The sequence below is a fragment of the Rhinolophus hipposideros genome (assembly GCF_964194185.1).
Source record: "Rhinolophus hipposideros genome assembly, chromosome: 16".
NCBI lineage: Eukaryota > Metazoa > Chordata > Mammalia > Chiroptera > Rhinolophidae > Rhinolophus > Rhinolophus hipposideros.
Window position 1 is genome coordinate 35609909 of NC_138062.1, and position 20509 is coordinate 35630417.

The 20509-nt window shown below is 40.1% G+C and overlaps 1 protein-coding gene across 2 annotated transcripts; it reads left to right on the forward strand.

The window, feature by feature from the left end:
• The first annotated feature begins 1486 nt into the window (after window positions 1-1486).
• Window positions 1487-19389, forward strand: MFAP3L (microfibril associated protein 3 like). 2 transcript variants are annotated; one of them, XM_081076793.1, is made up of 3 exons: window positions 1868-1910; window positions 3459-3535; window positions 13588-19389. In XM_081076793.1, exon 3 carries the CDS (start codon window positions 13599-13601, stop codon window positions 14520-14522), a length of 924 nt encoding a protein of 307 aa, XP_080932919.1. In that variant the 5' UTR covers window positions 1868-1910; window positions 3459-3535; window positions 13588-13598; the 3' UTR covers window positions 14523-19389. The 2 variants fall into 2 exon arrangements, with proteins under 2 accessions (XP_080932918.1, XP_080932919.1); XM_081076792.1 differs by lacking the exon at window positions 3459-3535 and having other exon boundaries at window positions 1487-1910.
• The last annotated feature ends 1120 nt before the right edge of the window (window positions 19390-20509 follow it).

Below are 20509 nucleotides of genomic sequence, written 5' to 3' on the forward strand. Positions count from 1 at the left end.
TTAATAGTGGCAATTGCCACAGAGATTTGGCCAGAGAAAGACTGAAAACTTGGCAACTAGAAGTGACTAGTGACTTGAGCAAGAGCTGTTTCAATAAAGAGCAAGCAAAATACAGAACGGAGTAATTTGAAGTAAATGGCAAGGGAGGAATTTAGGATAAAATGCAGGATTCTTTTTAAAGGGAATCCATGTCATCAAGTCTGAGTAGGAGAAAAGTGTCTTTTGAGAAAGGTAGGAATACCACTGGGTTCAGGTGCTTGATTCAAAAGCTGTAAGGTGTCCACGGCACTGTGGAAAGCAGATACTGAACCAACCAAGCCCCGAGAATCAGATTGCCAAATGTCGCCAAAGGCCTGGCTCGGGTTGGAGATGGTTCCTTTATTTCGGCCATAACATGAGTGTATGAGTCTCTGCAGTGCTCCAGCCTCCTGGGTATAGGAGCCAGGACAAGTGATTTGGCTGGGTCACAGCTGTTTACTGGCAGTCATTGTGGCAGAGAACAAGGGAAGGATGTGGGGGACTGTGGTCTATGGACCACAGTGGGGGACTTGCCAATGGAATTATACATGATTGGGTCTAGACTGAGACAGAATTGGAGCATGCAGGTGAGGGTGGGGAGGGAGACAGAGACTGAGAAAAACAGAAGGGTAGAAAGTCAAGGGAGTGGAGTAAGACGTCTGGGGGAATGGCAGGGGTTCACTTGAAGATGGTTATTTAGAACTTCAGAATTCCTTGGAACTTTAGAATTTAGAATTTGAAGAAATGAAAGGTCCAGAGTGTGGCCGTACGATTGGTGGATGAAATGGAGGCTAAAGATGCAGGTGAAGTTTAGCTCTTTGGACATGGCAGTGTAGCCACCCATAAAGTCACCTCATACATACTGACATTCCCCAGCCTCTGGGAGGCAGGCAAAGACTGAAACCAGGGAATTCAGTGAGTGATCAGGAGTCAGGAGATAACAATTACACAAAGCAGAGAGAGCTGGATGGCATGAAGCTCAAAGAAGCATGGGCAGTTGCATGAAAGGGGGGAAGAAGTATCCTGGAAGTTGTGGTGCAGAGTTCAGAGAATGCCAGCCTGCTTCTGGTGGGGCCCTTCCCAATGCTGGCAGAGCGGTGACCACTAAAACAGACCGGAAGTCATGTCCACTGGAAGATCAGAGGGTAAGGAACACCCCAGGTGAACAATCACTTCATCCACGATGAACACTTGGTCATGCTACACGCAAGAAGCCTGAATCGGTTTTTGAAATATATAGATGTGTACCTACTAAAAGATCTATGTTTCAGGAGCAAAAGTAACAAAGTTGTTTGTCCTGATTTCTGTGAAAAATGTCATTTAACCTTTGGAACATGTTCTGAATTTGTGTGTTGTTTAAAAATAATGTAGGTTTGTATTTTCACTGGGTTTCTAATATTTTATAAATAATATTTTTAGTACGAATGCTAATATTTATGTACATGTTTTGTTTGTTTGTTTTAAACAGGTTCTTAATCAAGAACCAAGTCTATGGATCTAGGACAGGTGTGTCCCATGGCCGGCTCTGAACCGCGTCGTGTCCGCTAGGAGATCCCATTGGCAAATCATCTCTGTTGCCTTACAGAGCAAGCAAAGGAAGATGGATCGATTGAAGAGCCATCTGCCTGTGTGCTTTTTACCTTCTGTGCCCTTTTTAATCCTAGTATCCACTCTGGCGACTGCTAAAAGTGTGACTAACAGCACTTTAAATGGCACTGCTGTGGTCTTGGGCTCTGTGCCCGTAATCATCGCCAGAACTGACCATATCATAGTCAAGGAAGGGAAGAGTGCCTTGATTAATTGTAACGTTTCTGGCGTCCCTAACCCACAGTTCAAGTGGTATAATTCCATTGGCAAGCTGCTGAAAGAAGAGGATGAGAAAAGAGGAGGAGGTAGGTTCTCAAGTTGGGTCAAATGTCACAAAATGTAAACACGGAATATGGAGCCAGCACACTGAATGGTAGTTGTCCTCATTCAGATCCATTTAAAGATTTCATTTTGTCTTTTTCTGAGGCAAGAGAGTGAAATACATATCCTTAAGGATTCAAAGCCGTAATTCATGTCTTTTTCACTCTTTAACTCAGGACACAAAGGGCAAACGTGAAAGTTTTTTAAAAGGCCTCTTGGCATTTTGTAATTTAATGCATACACATGGAATGGGGACGCATGTAAAACGGATTTCCATTTGAAAAGGAGTTTGATTTTGTTTCATGGAACTGGCTCGAATACATAATACGGCAGTTGTTCATCACTACATGTCATGGACTATGGATTTAAAGACCACACCTCTTAAGAGAAGTCTCTGTGCAAGTTCTCAGCCACTACTAACTGTGCTTCTGGAGACCTGGCTGAGGTTTCTTGACTGTTGAGGCGGAGGCCAGGAGGGAGAGAGAATGCATGTAGCGATAGGAGAGCGCCTGGTTTTTAATGGAGGAGGTTCTGGCCAAAAGTGTGAGTCCCCTACCTAAACACCTGAGCTTGCTTCAGGAAGAATTCCAACCAGAGAGAGGATTACCTGGATCATTGGGAATCAGTACATTTCTTGTTGTCGATGTGAGAAGTAATTGTCTGCAAACCCAAGCCTGATCCGATTGACTTGAAGGAGTTAATGTACTTTCCTAGCATTTACTGTGAGATGAAGTAGGGGGTTGGGAGCTGGGGTGTAAAAAGACCATTGTGCTGCAGTAGCAGCTTATTAGTTTCTGCCCTCCTTTCATTCACATTGCCCTTCCCATTCCACAGCCCTTTAACCAATGAACAATCCCCAGAAGAGTTTCTGCTCTAAGAAAACCTACATTTTTAATCTCTTTCCCATGTTTTTTTTCTTAATTGCTCTGACAAAGAATAGAGGCTAATGCCTTATGTCTTCTTAGGAGCTGAGTGGATGGAGTTTTCTTGCAGTTGCATATTTCTGGTTCACAGCTGTGCCCCTCAGATTTAAAGCTGCCAAAGTGTAACTGCCTGAGCTTCGGGTTTCACTGTCGTGCTCTCACTGCCATTGCTTTTGGTCAGCCATGCAAGGAGGTACAGCGTAATAAAACTTCTCTTTAATGAAAATATTATATATTATGTATCATATGTATGTTTGGCTGTTTAACCTAGAAGAGGGGCACTCTTTCCCTACCACGTAACATTATGGGACCACAGAATTTTTAAATTAGAAAGGACCTTAGAAACAATCTAATCCAAATTCCTCTTTTACTCAATTTTCTCAAGGTCCTGGTGTTATTAGGTGTCTGTGACTAAAAATCATTACTACTGACATTGGAAAGATGAGACACCATCTAGCCCACAGTTGGATCCCATTCCTACAGTTCCTTCCTCCCAGACTATAAGTGAAAAGGAAGTGACATCATACTTGTGAAGTGGGGGCACTAACCATGGTAACATATACACACTCAGGTCCCTGTAATTCATCAGGTCTTTTCTGCCTCTTCAAGGAATATCCATGTGACTGAATTGAGGGGAGCAAGAACTCAGACCTGAATCTACCTTTCACATGGACCCTGGAGCAAAGGTCATTCCCGGGTATTAAAGAGTTGGGGTTGAGGCACTAAATGCTGAGTCCTAAAGAAGAAAAAATGGTATTGGGACCTGAATTTTAATCGCGACATCGTGAGTGCTGTCCTGAAGCAGTAGTACCTTACTGCTTCAAAGAGATCATGTGATGTCTTAACTGAAAAGGTCCTTGTAACTACGGACTCAGTCTTGGCAAACAGACTCTGTACCTTGCCTGCTTCATCTGTGCATTGGGAGATATGACTAGATGGGAGTTATATTGGGCTCAATATTCTTTTGTTTTGTGGGTGCTCAGGTGGTCTATAGGAGCAGCCTGCCAGTGACCCCTGAACCAGTGATAGCCCGTCGAAAGCCTTTGGCACAGAGAACTGCTCCATCAGAACTCAGCACTGTCAGCCTGTTGGTAGCTGGCAGCCTTGTTAATAAATCAGATAGCTGTTTTGAAATCTCATAAGGAAGATGCACTGTAGATTTTTAAAAAGAACTCGTGATACTAGAACTTGATGTTCCAGCTCAGCTTTTGTAATTACAATGCCTAATAATAGTAATTTCAGAACATAAGCAACACGGGGTAATATACAAAACACGACACCTAACAACCAAGCAAGACATAGGAAATAGTAGAATTGAGACTCTTCCTCATAAAATTAGAATTGGAATTCCTCATATTAGAATTTTACTCCTACAGTGGCCTATTAAAGGACCCATAGTCTTTAACCCATCATTTCTAATGGAGAAAATGACTGTATTATAACTTGGACATAGATTTCAGTTTTCAGGATGATAGGCTAGAAGTTTAAATGGAACAGTATTTCATTTTGAACTCACGGAAGTGATTGAATATAGTATGAAAAATGATGCTAATGTCCTAGAACGTTACTTAGATACAGTAGACTACTGTTACAACCAAAGTCACAAAATGAATAATTTTCATTAACGACCACTACCATTGATTAAGCTCCTGTACCAACTTACATATATTATTTCTAATCCTTACATTTAGCATGACAGTAAGGTATCATTAATCCTCATGTTTATAGATGGAAAACCAGAGGAATGGAGAGGAAATTACACAACCAAAATGCAGGCAAGCTAGTATTTATTCTCCCTCTGGGCCCAGCCAGCATCTGCTCATCCTTCAGGTCTCAGTAGGTGAAAACTGTTGGCAAGCATCTGCCCAGACTGAGTGAATGAGGGAAGCCTCCCTGGGTGGAAAAGGCATTGTAACTACGTAACAGTCCAATAGTGGGAGGGTGTGTGGTGTAACGTGTATATATATGGCATGCACACACAAAGGTATTCAAACTCATCTGGCGAGTTGCTCCAGAAGCACACTAACACTTGCTTTGTAATTAGGCTGGAAAGGAACACTTTCTTGTTTATGCTGAAAACATGAGGTAGCTATTCTTCATGCCAGCCCCACCGGTGCTAGACAGAACAGGGAGGCTATTTCCTGTCATTGGCACAAGCTGCTTTGCTTTCCTTCCCTGGTGCTTGTCATTTCAGTTCCACAAGATCAGGAGAGGCCAGTGTGTAATCTATTTCTGGAGAAAGACTTTGGTGGTTTGTTTTTGGTTTTGTTTTTTTGGTCATTCACTAAAGGACCTAGTTGAGGTGGTGCACCAACCATATTACAAAAATCACTCAGAATTCAAATGACATGAATAACCACAAAGGGCCACGAAACGTGCTGGTTTCAATTTTCCTTTTGCTAGAGTTGAGTAGAAACATATAGTTGTCAAAAAGTATTGTGAAAAAGTCCCAGTTATTTCAGGTACTAATTGTCGAGTGTGTTTTTCTGTGGCTTCTCACTCTGACTTTGAACCATTTAAATGCACAGATGATAAATCTCATGATAAATAACAAGCATTTGAAGAAAATCAGCTGGTGTAGGCCTTTGTAAACATGTCTGGCTTGTGGTGAGTTTAAAATCTTCCTTAAAGTTAGGTTTTAGACTTGTCTGCGGATTTGTTTTCAGTATTCTCGTAGCATGCTGTCACCAAAAACAATTGAGACTTATCTTTGAAAATAAACATACACATAGTAAAGTGAGCTGAACTATAGCTACTGTCACAGTTGTCACAACTGCGACTCTCGTAGCTCTGTGGAATTCATCATTATAAATTTTGCATTTAGTTTATATCACCTGCTTGTTTTCATCTCTCTACTTTTCAGACTTTTAATAGAATTGCCTTTTTCCTACGTCTGCAAGGGACAACAAGCCGTACCAGCCAAGTTCTAAGACTGTAGTGTATCACCTACCTACTTAATATAAATGGAAGGAGGTCCGTTTCCACAGCATTAAATGTAAATTATCCTCGGCCTCTAAGATCAGCATGAAGTGGAATGTTAACTTAGGAAAATATTATACTGACTCCTCTTTTAGCATTCTAAATATTTGAGATAAAAAAAACCCAACTTATCAAAAGCCATTAAATCAAATATATGTAATTATGAAAATATTATTGGCAATTCAGAAGAAGCACATGATAGTCTTTCTTTGAACAAGTTTCTTAACTTTTCTGAGCCACAGTTTTCCTAGCTGCAAAATAGAGACAATTCTTTTTATTAGCAGGTGAGGTTGTGAGTCTTAAATAAACAATCGTGTATTCAAAGCTCAGTAGAGTACCTGGACTATACCAAGCTGTCACTAAGTGGAAACTGCTGCTATGAGTAATATTGTCCTACAAGTATATCGTCACAATCCTAGATTCCAAGTGCTTAAATCTCTGCTTTATGGTATAGTGTGTTTTATAAAGAACGGAAATCATTTCGCTTCCCCTTTCCTAGGGGAAAGGGGAACCACACAACCTCACGTTTGTGTACAAAGGGCCCACTGATATCAAATATGCTTCTGTCTCTGGAAAACAGCGTATGTGGAAATTACAAAGTATATTATGCACAGAATGAACTTTGCATTTGCCTAACCCAGTGGTTTTCGTCTAGGGTCTATTTTCCCTCCAGAGGACATTTGGCAAAGGCTAAAGACAGTTTAGTTGTCATAACTGGAGGGAGGAGGGGAAGGAAGGGGAGAGAGTATGCTACTGGCATCTAGCAGTCAGAAGCCAGGGCTGCGGTTAAACGTCCTACAATGCACAGGATTAGAGCCCTACAAAGAATTATTCAGCGCAAAATGTCAGTAGTGCCCAAGTTGGGAAACCTTAGTCTAATCCAAAGAAGCACTCTTCAGCTTACTAAAGAATCATTTCAAAGTAGATCTTCAAGTGAGTTGTTTGAACTCATAACGTGTTTTCCCATAAAAGTGGTTTAATTGTGGTACTTTGATTTATTTTCCAAATTGAGTCATATTAAGATCCAACCTGGCAGCTAACCGCCATTTAGAGTGTTTCCTTAATGAGATGTGCTGCATCTGGGATGTGAGCCCAGAATACCTTAGTCTTAGCCATGAAAAGACCCTTCCAGATCCGTCTCTGATAAGGATGGCAGCCAGGATTCCCAAAATGGAACCTATTTATATGAGCCTAGTGTAGGGTCCTCTTGTCTTGGAAGACCCACAGCTACTATCAGAAAAGACTAATGCTAGCCCACATGGAATTACATGGAATTAAAAGTACTTGGCACGGTTTTTAAAATTAAGATTACCAGATCAAATTAGTAGAAGTGTCAGATATTTCTTTTGCCAGGAAATGAAAAGACAGGAGGCTCATTTTAGATATTATTTCTACCTTTAAGCAGAGCAGAAGTGCAGGCTCTTAACAACGGCACAATCCTTCCACCCCCACCTTCCTGAGCTGAAGGCCCAGCTAATCCTGTGTTATCCCAGGCTACTTTGGCTCCACATTATGTAGGAAATAGCTTGTTAGAGCTGCCCTAGTACTCTTTGAAGAGGTCTCTTGGGAGGATTGGGGAGGGTGGGCACAAGAGCCCTTGCAGCTTGCAATGTTTACAACCTGACTGCAGCGGCTTCAGGGAGCTGTCATCCTACTGCAGAACTGCTGTAACAGGTGCAGCCATGCAGGGCTAAATTTGTTTTCAATTATGTTTAGTAAAAAGGCATAGATCCTTTCTCTTCTGTAGGCTATATTTCACATATTGGAAAATAAGCACCACATTTAGAGCCACAAAGCCACACGTGCATTTTATTCTTACTAGAAGAGTTGTCAATTCAGTGCGATACTCATTCAAGTGAATGTTGTATTTCATGTTTGCATAAACATTCACTGGAACTCTCATCAACTCTCAAATATTTTTATTTGAGTTGGTTTCAGGAAAATAACCTACTTGTTTTGGCAGATTGAACTCTCCTCCTTGAAAAGCATGGGTGTGTGGAGCTTAAGAGCCAAAGTACAAGGTGTGATCAAACAATATGGTGAATGTTTAAATTTAAAAAAAAATTATTACAGTAAAAGACACATTGCCATTAATCTCCCTCAAAATACTCCTCCTCGCTTCAAACACACTTATCCCATCATTCTTGCTACTCTCTGAAGCAGTTCTGGAAGTCCTCTTTCGTGAGTGTCTTTACTTCATCGTCCATCATGACAATGCTCTGTCACACATTTCTTCTGGTATAGGCAACTCTGTCAAATAAAAACATTATGGTGTGTCCTCATCCACTTTATTCACCAGATCTGGCACCTTGCAACTTCTGGCTCTTCCCCAAAGTCAAAATAATCATGAAAGGTAACCGATTTGAATCAATTCAGGACATTGAGGCAGCCATGACAGCACCTCTAAAGACACTCACGAAAGAGGGCTTCCAGAACTGCTTCAGAAAGTGGCAAGAATGATGCGGTAAGTTTTTTCAAAACAAGGGGGAGTATTTTGAGGGAGATTAATGACAACATGTCTTTTACTGTAATAATATATTTTTATTTAGACATTCACCATATTGTTTGATCGCACCCTGTATCTCAATAGGATTGTAAACAGTTTTAATCTTATACCACTCATTGGGGGTATAGACAAACTATACATAACTTTGTTTACACATTCACAGAAAGCTATCTCTAAGGAAAAAGAAATCCTTCTCTTCTAATAAGTAATCTGAGGGAAAGTCTAAAAGCTTAGCATTTGGGTATAATGTTCATTTTTAATGCTCGGGGAAAGCTGGAAAGATTTAGAATTTAAGTAGACATGGTGTTTGGCATCGGTTTCTGGACTTTCAAATTCTCTCCGCTGATTTAATTGTGGGTCAGAGAAGGCTTTCTCAGGGAATAAGGTGAGATATAAAGAAAGGTGGTGTCTTAACTGGGCTAAGAATATGTGAGGTAGGGGGTTTGGGGGTGGGGAGGGAGGAAAGCTTTCCAGGTAGCAAGGGAGCATGTGGGAAGGTCCTAAGGCACCTTAAGGTTTGAAATAAGGCAGGTCAGGGGGAAAGTCCTGTAAAATGAGGGCCTCCTGTTCTCTTGCAGGATGAATATATTAAGCTCTTGAACATTTTTACCCCACATTCTTCTCCAGTTTTGTCTCTGCCCTACCCCTTCTTGATTTTAAAAATGGTTTGTCGGCTGCAGTAGCATACACTGGGTTCCCTCTTTTGCTCATATGCCCCCCCACCCCGACCTTCCCACCCACACACACCATCTCTCTCTGGCTTTTAAAGTTCTTTCTCTTTATTCCCAGCTTCTTCCTGCCTGCACCACCCCCACCTGCCCTGGAGAGTACCTCACACCTCTCTAGGAAGCCTGTCCTCCTGTTCCCTTATCCACCACAGTACATTGGCTACATGACCCCCCAGTGGTTTGCTGGGAGTCTGGATCCCTGTTTGGGCTGGATCCTTTTCACAGTCAGGGATCATCTTTGTATTTGCACAGTCTAGCATGGAACCTGTATATAGACAATTTATTCAATAATATTTTTTGAATGCATGCGTGCACAATATAAAAAAGATCACTGCCCTTCTAAAAATGTCAGCTTTGTTGTGCAGCATAGCACACACTGTGGTATAGCTAAGAAACAACATCTGTTCGCTTTTCTTTATGCAAAAGACAGACTGTCACCACCACACCTCTATTTATGCGGGGGAGGTTTCCACATGTGATTCTTGTGCCTGGAGTTTCTTGGGGGAGACTATGACGGATTCCTGGGTGAACTCTAGTAGAGATGCAGTAGCCTTTCTCCTGCTGCCTGTGTCAGTTTTCAGTCTGGTCACCATACAGGACCAGAGTGGGAAAAGAAAGGATGGGGTGGGGGGGCGCAACACAGTGAGCATTGCAAAGGGGGGAGCTGAGCAAGGCACAGGATATAAGTGAACTACCATCAAGAGTGTCAGAGAAATATTTTTACACTTAATCTTTCATATTATAGTCAGAAAGTAGTGGTTAAACATCTGCCTCTTTTATTTCCTCCGAAGTCATTACATGTAGAACTGACTTGGCATTAGCTGCTGACATTTTAGGTTTTTATTTCTGCTGAAGGGATGTAGCTTAATGACAATTCAACCCATGACTCTGACATTCCCACTCAATTACAGTTTAAAATACATGGGAACAGGACTATGTAAACCCGCTTTGTGTATATATCACTGAAGGTTTCCTGTGACAGTCACTGTGGGTATTTTTATTTCTTTAACTTTCTGACAGCTGAAGTCAGGACCTTCCAGAATGAGTTTCAGGGCCAGGTAGTTATAGGCTGAGGTGAATGGTGGTGATATGTGGCATAGGAAATGTTCTCAAGAGGATCCCGGGTGGGCGGGTACCATGTGAAATTCTTCATGACCCTGGGCCCCAAGCTGATGTGGGAGGACGCCCAAAGCAGAATCTGTGCCAACTTCATAGTTTTCAGGCGGCATGTGGTAATAAAACAAGCAGAAATATTTTTCACTAATGAAAGGTCAAGCTGAGGCTGAGAGGCAATATTTAGTCTTAGTTCCTGGGAAGGGATGAATGTATCAGCTTTTGAAAAAGAAGAAATATAGGTGTGTATCACCTTTGAGATTGGAATATTAGCTCTTCTGACGTGTGTGTGTGTGTGTGTGTGTGTGTGTGTGTGTGTGTATTGACTTTCAAAGACTTGCTTTGTAATCTGATAAAAGAATGTTTAATCCAGGTCACATATTCATTTTGTCATATCATACCTGAGAGGAACCGAAGTATCATTAATATTACCTTCATCCATAAAATAAATATCACGTTTGTTTCAAGAGGAATCTAGAAAAGGACTGAAAACTAAAGAAATGTCTTTGTGTCCTTGTCTTAGATTGGAAACAAGAAATGGCTGCCAGAGAGAGATGTGGTCTCAGTCACTTAACTAGGGTGTTGTGGCTCAGATTATTGGTAATAACCCAAGTGTTTTAGGATTATAATATATAGATTCATTTTTGTCATAGTTTACAGTTAGCTAATACAGTCACTTCACAGATACATGGCTGGGCTTCAGACTTCAGGGACAAACTAAATTAATGATTGGGTAAAGTACATAAAAGATGTCAGTCTAAGGACCCACTGTCCTGGGCTAAGGAAGTAGAATATGCTCCTAAGTAATTATCTGCTGAAAATCTCACAGTTTTCCCCATAAAGAGCCCCAAGTGTCACCATAACGTTGTGTTTGATTCCAATCTATGCCTCTTTTCACCATGTGACCAGAAACTTCTGAAATGTCTAAGTTGTAATCTGAATTGAATAGCTTGGAACCACGATAGATAAATACCTGTCAGTGGGCACTTAGAAAAATGCCTGAAAATAACTATAAAATTCAAGTTCAGAAACATTTAAACAGTCAGTAGAGGAGGAGCATTTGAGTTCTTGCTCCCTGGCATATATCATCAATTTGGGTCAAATAAACGCATTCAAAAAAGAAATAGTAGAAGAAAGCATCGGTATGTTGTAACTAATACGTATTTTTGCATTTCATTTTTCTATAATAGTTAGAATACAATTATCACTAAAATTGTTATGTAGGTGTGAGGAGAAAGCTGTTTATATTACCATCAGATGTCTGCCTTCTTAGTTTAGTATTCTTTTCTGCTTTTGTTCTTCTACACCCAGATTCAGACTATTCTGTCCTTGTATTTACAGATAATTCCTCCATTAAAAGAGTGGACGTAGGGAGATTAGGAGGTGAATAAGTTCATCTCACCTTCTCACCCTCTCCTATTGCCTTTTATATTTTCCAACAAAAGAAGTAAAGTAAACATGAGAAACTACTACAAGTATAGTCTACAAGTAATTCTCTGGAACCCAATACCTGCCATAGCTATAATAAGCTTTCAGTCAACTAGAGATTTTTCCCCTATGCCTGCTCTAGTCTACTTAATGAAACATGCAAAATTTAAGAAATGAATTGATAATTTCCCTTGCCTCTGATTAGTATACATTTGGATAAATATGCAGCTTAAGTATCACAATTCAGGTTCAGGGAATGAAAGGTGTGTAAGGCTTGACCCTGCCCCAAATGAATGAGAGAAAATTGCACAGCCTGGGTGCTAGGTTTCTTTATGCATGCACCTTCACAGAGACTGAAAATTCATTCGATTTTCCAAACCAGTGTTTGCTACTCTTGGAAAATACACTGGCTGAATTGTTAGAAAGGGTTACTTAGGGACACCAGGAACCACTCTTCACAGATGTTCTTTCAGAAAGCAAAGTAATGTGACAGCATCTACTAGAGGCATCCTGCCAGATTCACCACAGCTAGCAAAGCAGGAGGGACTTCAGGCCCCAGAAGGCACCTCATCTCTCCATCTGCTTCCGTAAAGGTTTGTACCTTGGAATATCGTCACCATGCTATAGCAGAAGACGCCAGCATAAAGGCTGTTGTTGCCTCATTCCTTAGTCCCTTAAGACCCTGGTCACTTATGTGCTTTATCAGTTAAAAAAAAAAATGAACATTTTGCTTATTGCTTTTTGGAAATACCAGACTTTTCATTAGAATTAAAAGTCACTACCAGAAGGGAAGCAACAAATAAAAAAGACGATGCAATAATAGATACTTAAAAGGGAACTGCACGTTAAATTTCCCCATCTTTCAGGAGAGGTTCCTCTCGTTGGCTTAGGGAACTAGAGTGCTTTAATGGAGAAATGTCTACCTGCTCTGCTCCTCAGAACTCCCACCAGGTGTTCTGTCTGACCTGGACTCTCCTCTCTCCATAGGACATAGTAGGGAAGTGGTAGGATTTCAGAAAGGCTCAGATCCAAGACCCAGAAGTGAAACCTAATCTCATGATGTCCATGGGTCCTCTGACTTGCAGGTACACAAAGACTTAATTCCAACTAAAGAGTTTCATCTGATTCAGAACCTCATTTTTTAGGTCAATACTAGGTGCCTTCCAGGCCAGAGAGGGAAGGAAGAATGGCACTTATCAACATGCATTTTCTATAGTGTGAGGCTTACTTTCAGTTTGATGAGTCTATAATTTATTTGCAAGGCTAAAACAAATGGATGCTAATTCACACCCAGCCTCTGAATCTTCACATTATCAGCTTGTAACATTAAGTAGTATAGACAAGTCATTGTAGATTCACAAAATTAGTGACATAACTTATTTTAATTAACTGAGGTCGTAAAAGGATAACTTCAATCTCAAATATGAGAAACCCACGTAAATAATTATCATTTAATTGATTTACTCCAGAGTTTATGTTGATCCTAAGCTACATTCTGAGAAGCATTAAACTCCCTAGTGAACATATATTCAATAGAGTCAGGCTGTCAGGCAGGTTAGAACATCGGATGCTGTCATCAAGGAATTCTCTAGTAAGAGCACAGTATTTTCCAGATTGTTTGTTTTTCTTATTTCTCATTGGAATTACACAGTATGGTTTGGTGGTTAAGAGTACAGCTTCTTGAACTTGAGGTAGTTCATCTTCTAGCTCGACTGCTTCCCAATTGGTGACCTTGGGAAGATGGTTCAATCTAACTGGGCCTCAGTGTTCACACCCTATAAATTGGGGCTAGAGTTTATACCTACCCCACAGAACTGTTGTGAAGATTAAATGGGGTCCTACATGTCCCCTACGTGTGGTGCATAGTACATATCCACTGTCATTACCATTAGTAGTCGATGTTTTTCAGTAATATGTGCGTGCGTAGTCACTTCAATGGCAACTGTAGGTCCTTTCTTGAATTCTCTCCTCTCCTTTCTGACAGGAAAATGGCAGATGCACGACAGCGGCCTCCTCAACATTACGAAAGTGTCTTTTTCAGACCGAGGTAAATACACATGTGTGGCTTCTAATGTCTACGGCACCGTGAACAACACAGTGACCCTGCGTGTCGTCTTCACCTCCGGAGACATGGGCGTCTACTACATGGTGGTCTGCCTGGTGGCCTTCACCATCGTCATGATCCTCAACATTACCCGCCTGTGCATGATGAGCAGCCACCTGAAGAAGACTGAGAAGGCCATCAACGAGTTCTTCAGGACCGAAGGTGCCGAGAAGCTGCAGAAGGCGTTTGAGATCGCCAAGCGGATCCCCATCATCACCTCAGCCAAAACTCTGGAGCTTGCCAAAGTCACCCAGTTCAAAACCATGGAGTTCGCCCGCTACATCGAGGAGCTGGCCAGGAGCGTGCCTCTGCCTCCTCTCATTATGAACTGCAGGACCATCATGGAGGAAATCATGGAAGTGGTCGGGCTGGAGGAGCAGGGGCAGAATTTTGTCCAGCACACTCCGGAAGGCCAGGAGACCACAGACAGGGACCATGACGTCTACACGATCCCCAGTGCTCTGAAGCGAAGCGATTCCCCCTCCGCCGACTCGGACGCCTCATCGCTGCACGAACAGCCTCAGCAGATTGCCATCAAGGTGTCCGTTCATCCACAGGCCAAGAAAGATCACGTGGAAGACCAAGAGGGGGGACAGTTTGAAGTCAAAGACGAAGAGGAGACAGAACCGTCTGCTGAACATTCCCCAGAAACTGCGGAGCCTTCTACGGATGTAACATCCACGGAGCTAACGTCTGAAGAGCCCACGCCTGAAGAGGTATCAGATAGAGTCCTGCCACCAGCTCACCTGGAAACGACAGAGCCGGCAGAAGCACATGACAGAAACACCTGCATTATTTATGAAAGCCATGTCTAAAATCAACTCCGAAAAGCTATGCATATCAAGAAAATCAGGGGCTGCTCCTGTAGTCCAGATGTAGTTACCCACTTGCCGCTAAGCCTTACCAGGAGACTCTCATCCCTTAGGTAGGAGTGATGCCATTTGAAAAGGGAAACATCTGCGTGCAGTTCATGTGACTGGAATTTCCCCAGTAGAAAAGGACGTGGGAAACATCTGGGTGCAGAATTGATAATATTGGACAGAAGGTGTCTGTCCATGTGATACAAATTTTAGAGCCTATTCTCTGCCAAATACCTTAATGGGTGATGCCCTTTTGGCAAAGAGTACACTACTGTAAGGTAAATTCTGAGTTCGAACTCTGTCCAATGTACACTGCATTGCTTTTCCTTTAAAAAAATTAATAGGTCTGCTACAATAGCAAATGCACGTATATGGGTTTGTTGCACTTTCTTCTCAGTTTTTATTCCTTTCACTGTTCCTTTATTATGGAGTAGTTGTTGTTATAGTAATACTAATGGCTCTTTCTGGTTTAGTCCTCTTTGCCACTTTGTCCTTATTTTCCCCTAGAACATTTACCTCAGAGGCTTTGGGATCAGTCCCAGGTACCAAGGCTGATATCTACAAGTTGTTTGTAGTGTTCCAAAATAGTTACTAGGCTCCTTATTTTTGTCATTTCCCAGGCCCGCGTTCATACATTGCTTTTTTCGTTTCCAGTGAAGCTGCTGTAGTGAAACTGAGAAAAATTTTGCCCAGTAATAGCACTTTAATAGCCAAATAAAAATGTGTTTACCTGTCTCATTCTGAGCTCAACTGACATATCGGGAGATATTGTCAAAGGTTCAGTATACCCATACTACCCATGGAAACTGCTGTTTTTATGTTTAAGTAACATCATCCTGCAAACAAAGACTGATTCTTTATCTAGAAAATGTATTGCTTCCAAAGACTGAGGCATTGAATGAATCCCTGTAGGTTGTAGAATATTGGCTTCCTTAGGAGGGTGTGCAGGGACCGTATGCCATCGGGTTACTCAAACACTTGATTTGAGACAGCAAATGTAAGGATCTATAAAGTCATGTAACTAGTTCCCCTTAAAAACTGTATGGCTACCTTGTTGGTCTTCAAAGGGGGAGTGAAAGCTTAGTATAATAGTATAGGGAACTGTACCATCAAATTTTATTCCAAAATTAACTGAATTCTTTTTCAGTTTCACAAAAACATGTAGTTATATGCAAGGCAGAATGATGTTATGGACAAAAGACAAAATTAGTCATCCAAAGGCCAACACCTTACCTGACTATGCCAGTACCAGCTGCCTAGCTTTGGGCAAGTCTGGGTTTCAATTTCCTTATCTGTCAAGAAGGGGAGGACTAGATGAGCTCTGAGCACCATTTAAATGGTCTCACTCTCTCACAGAACCAAACCAATATTATCCTCCTTGCTCTTTTTCACAATTACTTGAAAGATTTTCCCTCTTATCTCTGGATTCACCTAACATTTTTTTATGCTGCGTTCCTCAAAGAGGACCAGTTTAGAAAAATCATAGCATCTTAGCAAGTTGTGGATCTTCTCCCCCACAAAAAAATCATTAGTTTAGATTTAATCTAAACTAAAAAGAATCTACAGTTTAGATTTAATTGTGGTGAGAATGAGTAGTTTTATTTCATTTGCACTTAGCAGCAAGGGAGATACTAACTTTAAGTAGTTATAAGGGTCATGGCCATGTCAGGTGTTGGGGTCATGCCATGGGAGGTTATGTGGGCCATGCTGGTAATCAGAGAGCACACCCAGATGTTAAGTCTCACTCTGTCACTATCTGGATAATCGACCTTGGAAAACTCTCTTCCCTATTCAGGGGTTTAACCTTTATTCATCTGCAAAATACAGGAGTTGTACCTGATGGGTCACAAGACCCTTGCTAGCCCAGACATTTACAATTTTATAGAAAGTCTGTAGTCTCCCATGATGGGCACCACTGGAAGAGACAAGCAACATTGGGAGCAAAAATAGGTACATGAGATTGGATGCTTTTGCTATCTAAACTTGACAGCAAATGTCTCTGGCTCTATAGCTGAGGGTACTGGGTTTGGCTTTAGAAACGGCCTTGATGGGTTTCTTTAATCATAAATAACTGGTGTGGAAGGCAATCTGAAAGACATGGAGCTTAATTAGACATGTCTTGGTCAGGAATGAACTGTTGGCATCTAGTTAGAAGTGACTTCGATGGTCACAGAAAGGAATTAGTAATGAGCAATCAAGAGAAACCATGACTTCTGTTTGAGCTCTCTGGACTGGGATTTTATATATTTGGGTTACAGAAAAAACTTATCTCCGACTCTTAGACTATAAACATTTTCCACTTGTTAAGGAGGTCAACAAATTGTTACCATGGATCTATACGTCCAAAACAACAACAGAGACTTAAGCTCATTTTATGATATTGTGTGAGCTTGCTGCCATTTTATTCAGTTTTATTCTACCCAAACCCATGTGCAGATTTCCAGATGGAAATTATAGAAGACATCTATTCCATCTAGACATTGATTAGGGGTAAAAAGTTTAAAATGGGCAGACTTTTTATGAAGCAAGAACAGAAATGTGTGACCAAAGAATAATGCAATTTTGGTTGTAGCTTCTTTAGACTGGAGAGATTTTATAGATTTTTCAAAACTTTCCCCCTCTTTAAAACATCAAAAAGCTCTTGATATAATAATAGCCAACCTAAAAGGAGATTTGCTTACAGTGGAGATATCTCCTTCCAGAAATTCTACACTCTTCCTATCCATTCCACAGCTTCTTTACAAAGTGAGAAAGACTCTCGTGCTAGAACATGAAATGTAGAAGACCTGGTGACTTTCAGCTGATTTTTAAAGATAAACTGTTCAGCTTCATAGAAATTCATACAAGTATAGCTGGCTGTGTGTACATGTGTGCACACACATGTCAGGCTCATTTGGGCAGTTTTAAAAGCTTAAGACTAAATCTCACACCATGTCCTTTGGGTCTTATGTAGTCAATCTCAAAATCAAACAATTTCTGGTTTCTGTGTCATCTCGTCATATCTCTAGCAATTTTTTTCCTTGAAATTCTGAAAATGATTCAGATATGTGTGCATATTTAATTCACTTAGGTGATCTGTAAACTTGGATGGTGTTTATTCTAAATGGAAAAAAAAATTTTATACTGAAAATCTATGTAATTTATAATGGTTTTGTTTAATATATTATATTTTCGTATCTTTAGGGCACATCTATTCTCATCTTTTTGTATATCATACTTGGCAAAAAGAAATACTAATACTTGACTAAAATCTCTAGGAACCAAATGTGATACATAGCATATAGAAATCATTCTTAAAATATCTGATTGTTCTCACCCATCCCAAACATTATTGTGCCATGTCATTATATCCAGAATGATTTGTCTCAGATGCATTCCGTTTTTCAAAACTAAGGCTAAGAGGCCTGACATCTCTCACAATGGATTCTGGAATCCCTTTCCCTTCTTTTTCTTTTTTTAACTGTTTGCTTCATTTTTAATTGTCTATGTTGTTTAAGCTTCCCTTGAAAGGGCAAGTATGAGATAAGAAAGCAACTTGATGGAAAGACTGAATTGAACTATGGCTATGTAAGTTATTTAATGGACTGATAATTTGTTTTAAATCTAATGCTTGGATTGTTATTTATTGGTGATCTAGGACCTGCTCACTTCTCTAGCACACGCAGAAAATGTGAGGCACAAAGAATATTTGCTTGTTTTATACAGGTACACTCTCAGTGTAGTGCAGCCAACACAAATCAGCTTAACTATAGAAACATCATTCCCAACCACTAGGAGAACTGTTTTAGGAAGACAAATCAGACACCTTTTATTCGCAGATTGAAATACAGTGTTATATCAGTGCTGAAACTCTTAACTGGTAGCCTCTGTGATTCTATAATGCGGGTTTCCTCCCAGTGTTTGATTTGGTAAAAAAATGGAACATTTAACTTATCTTTCAGATACTCCATTTTATATTTAGCACAGTTCAATGCTATCCTGTACCTGTCTTCACATATCCTTTTGACAGTCCCTTAAGATTATTATCCCTGTTTCTATCCTTGCTTTTAAACTAATTTATTGGTACTCTTTAAATATCTACTAAATCTCATTGTATATTCTTACACATACTCTGAGCACCTGATATCTTCAAGATGTTAGTCCTTTTTACGTTCATCTGTTCATTTAAAACTCCTTCAGTAGATAAAGTTCATTTTCCTAAAGACTTTTTTAGGGTTTCTACAGTGATTAATCAGGTTTGGATTAAATAAATCAGTGGTGGGGGCAAAAAATCAAAACAGAATTGCTTATTATGTTTTCCAAAAGACTGAGTGATTGTCTATTATACAAGAAAATATCATGAGGGTGATAATGATCGTTGAGATTCTTTAGAGATGTCATTTTTAAGGCAGCTGATACTTAGAATACCACAATCAAAACTGCAGCTCTTAGAGAATGTAATAATAGAAAGCAAATAGTTCTACAAATATTTTGGCGAAAATTATTTTTATTTAACCAGTAGCAAAAGCCTTCAAATGCATCTCTCAGACACCATAGATCTGTCTACTGTGAGTTTGGGTCAAAGAAGATGCTTATATTTATGTTTGGTTTGCTGTATATCTAGTTCTGGATGGCCTTCGTTAAAATTGGAAAATAAGATGAAAACCTTTATCTGGGCGGAAATGTCAAACTGGTAATTTTGTGAACTATAAGTGTTCACTTTTTAAAAATAATTTAAAGGTGGAAACAAATGAGTAATATTTCAATTGATGTTATAGTAGAAAAAAAATTATGTGATCCATCCTGTATTTTGATTGTTGCTTTAATAAAGGGATTGCACATGTGTGCGGAATGTGTGTCGTGTCCCACCTGAAAGGCATGTCATTGTGCCCTGATTTACTCTTTCCAATGATATGAAATCTGTAGTCAATTCTTATCCTGAATTTTTGCGTCTGTGGCATATCTTGGGGAGAAGAGGAAAACTTAAATAACTTTTATGTAAAACTACAAACTTTATCCAAATTCAGAAACCTTAACTCTGTCCTGACAAACTTTATAGCAACTTATTTTTATCTATATAAACAAATGATTTTTAACAGGTAACATCAAGCTTATTGTAGAGAATCTAAAAATCAGGAAACTCACATATGCAGAACTTTCCATGGGAGAAGTAGATGGGCCACAAAACACCTAGACAACACCAAATCTAGGTCAAATCAGAGCATGCTAAGTACATAGGATTCTCTGACAATCAGGAAGCTTCGAAAGCCACATTCCTCTCACATAAGACAAGATGTGGGACATGTAAGCGGAAACAAGAAAGGAGACCACCAAGTGGGAAAGTGAGACAATGAAAAAGGCAGAAGGTATTTTACTGTCCATATTTTACTGTAGACTAAAGAGGCAACCAAAAGTACTGAGTGAGTGCTGAGTGCATGTAACTAACCATCCATAGATTTTCTCAAGCAATTAAGGGTTTAAGAAAATTATGCTGGCATCAATGAAACCATTAATAATTGTGTCTCATGAAAGACAAAATAGGAAAGTTTTGTCCTAACATGGTAATTTTGATCGGTGCGTATTTTCAAACCAGAACAAACAGTTGCTAAATTTTTCTGCAGGTTTTGGAATGCCATGTTCTGCATTGGCCTTAATCAAAGGAGCGAGGTAACGCTTAATGTTAATCAGCGATTTTTAAAGGATACAGTCATAGAGTTACAAAATAAGTAGGTTATCTAGTTTACCTAGCTTTCCTACAGCATGCTTAACAAGTAGTAGTTCAGCCCTGCTTGAAAATCTGACAAATAGGGCGTTCACTACCTCATGCAGTAGCATATTCTGTTGCTGATAGGTTTTAAACTCTAAGTCAAAAAAATCTTAAAAGTAATACCACTTAGGTTCTTGATGATCTGAGTTGAAAATGTGAGCTAGTCCTGCCACAATAAAATTTGCTGTCAACACAA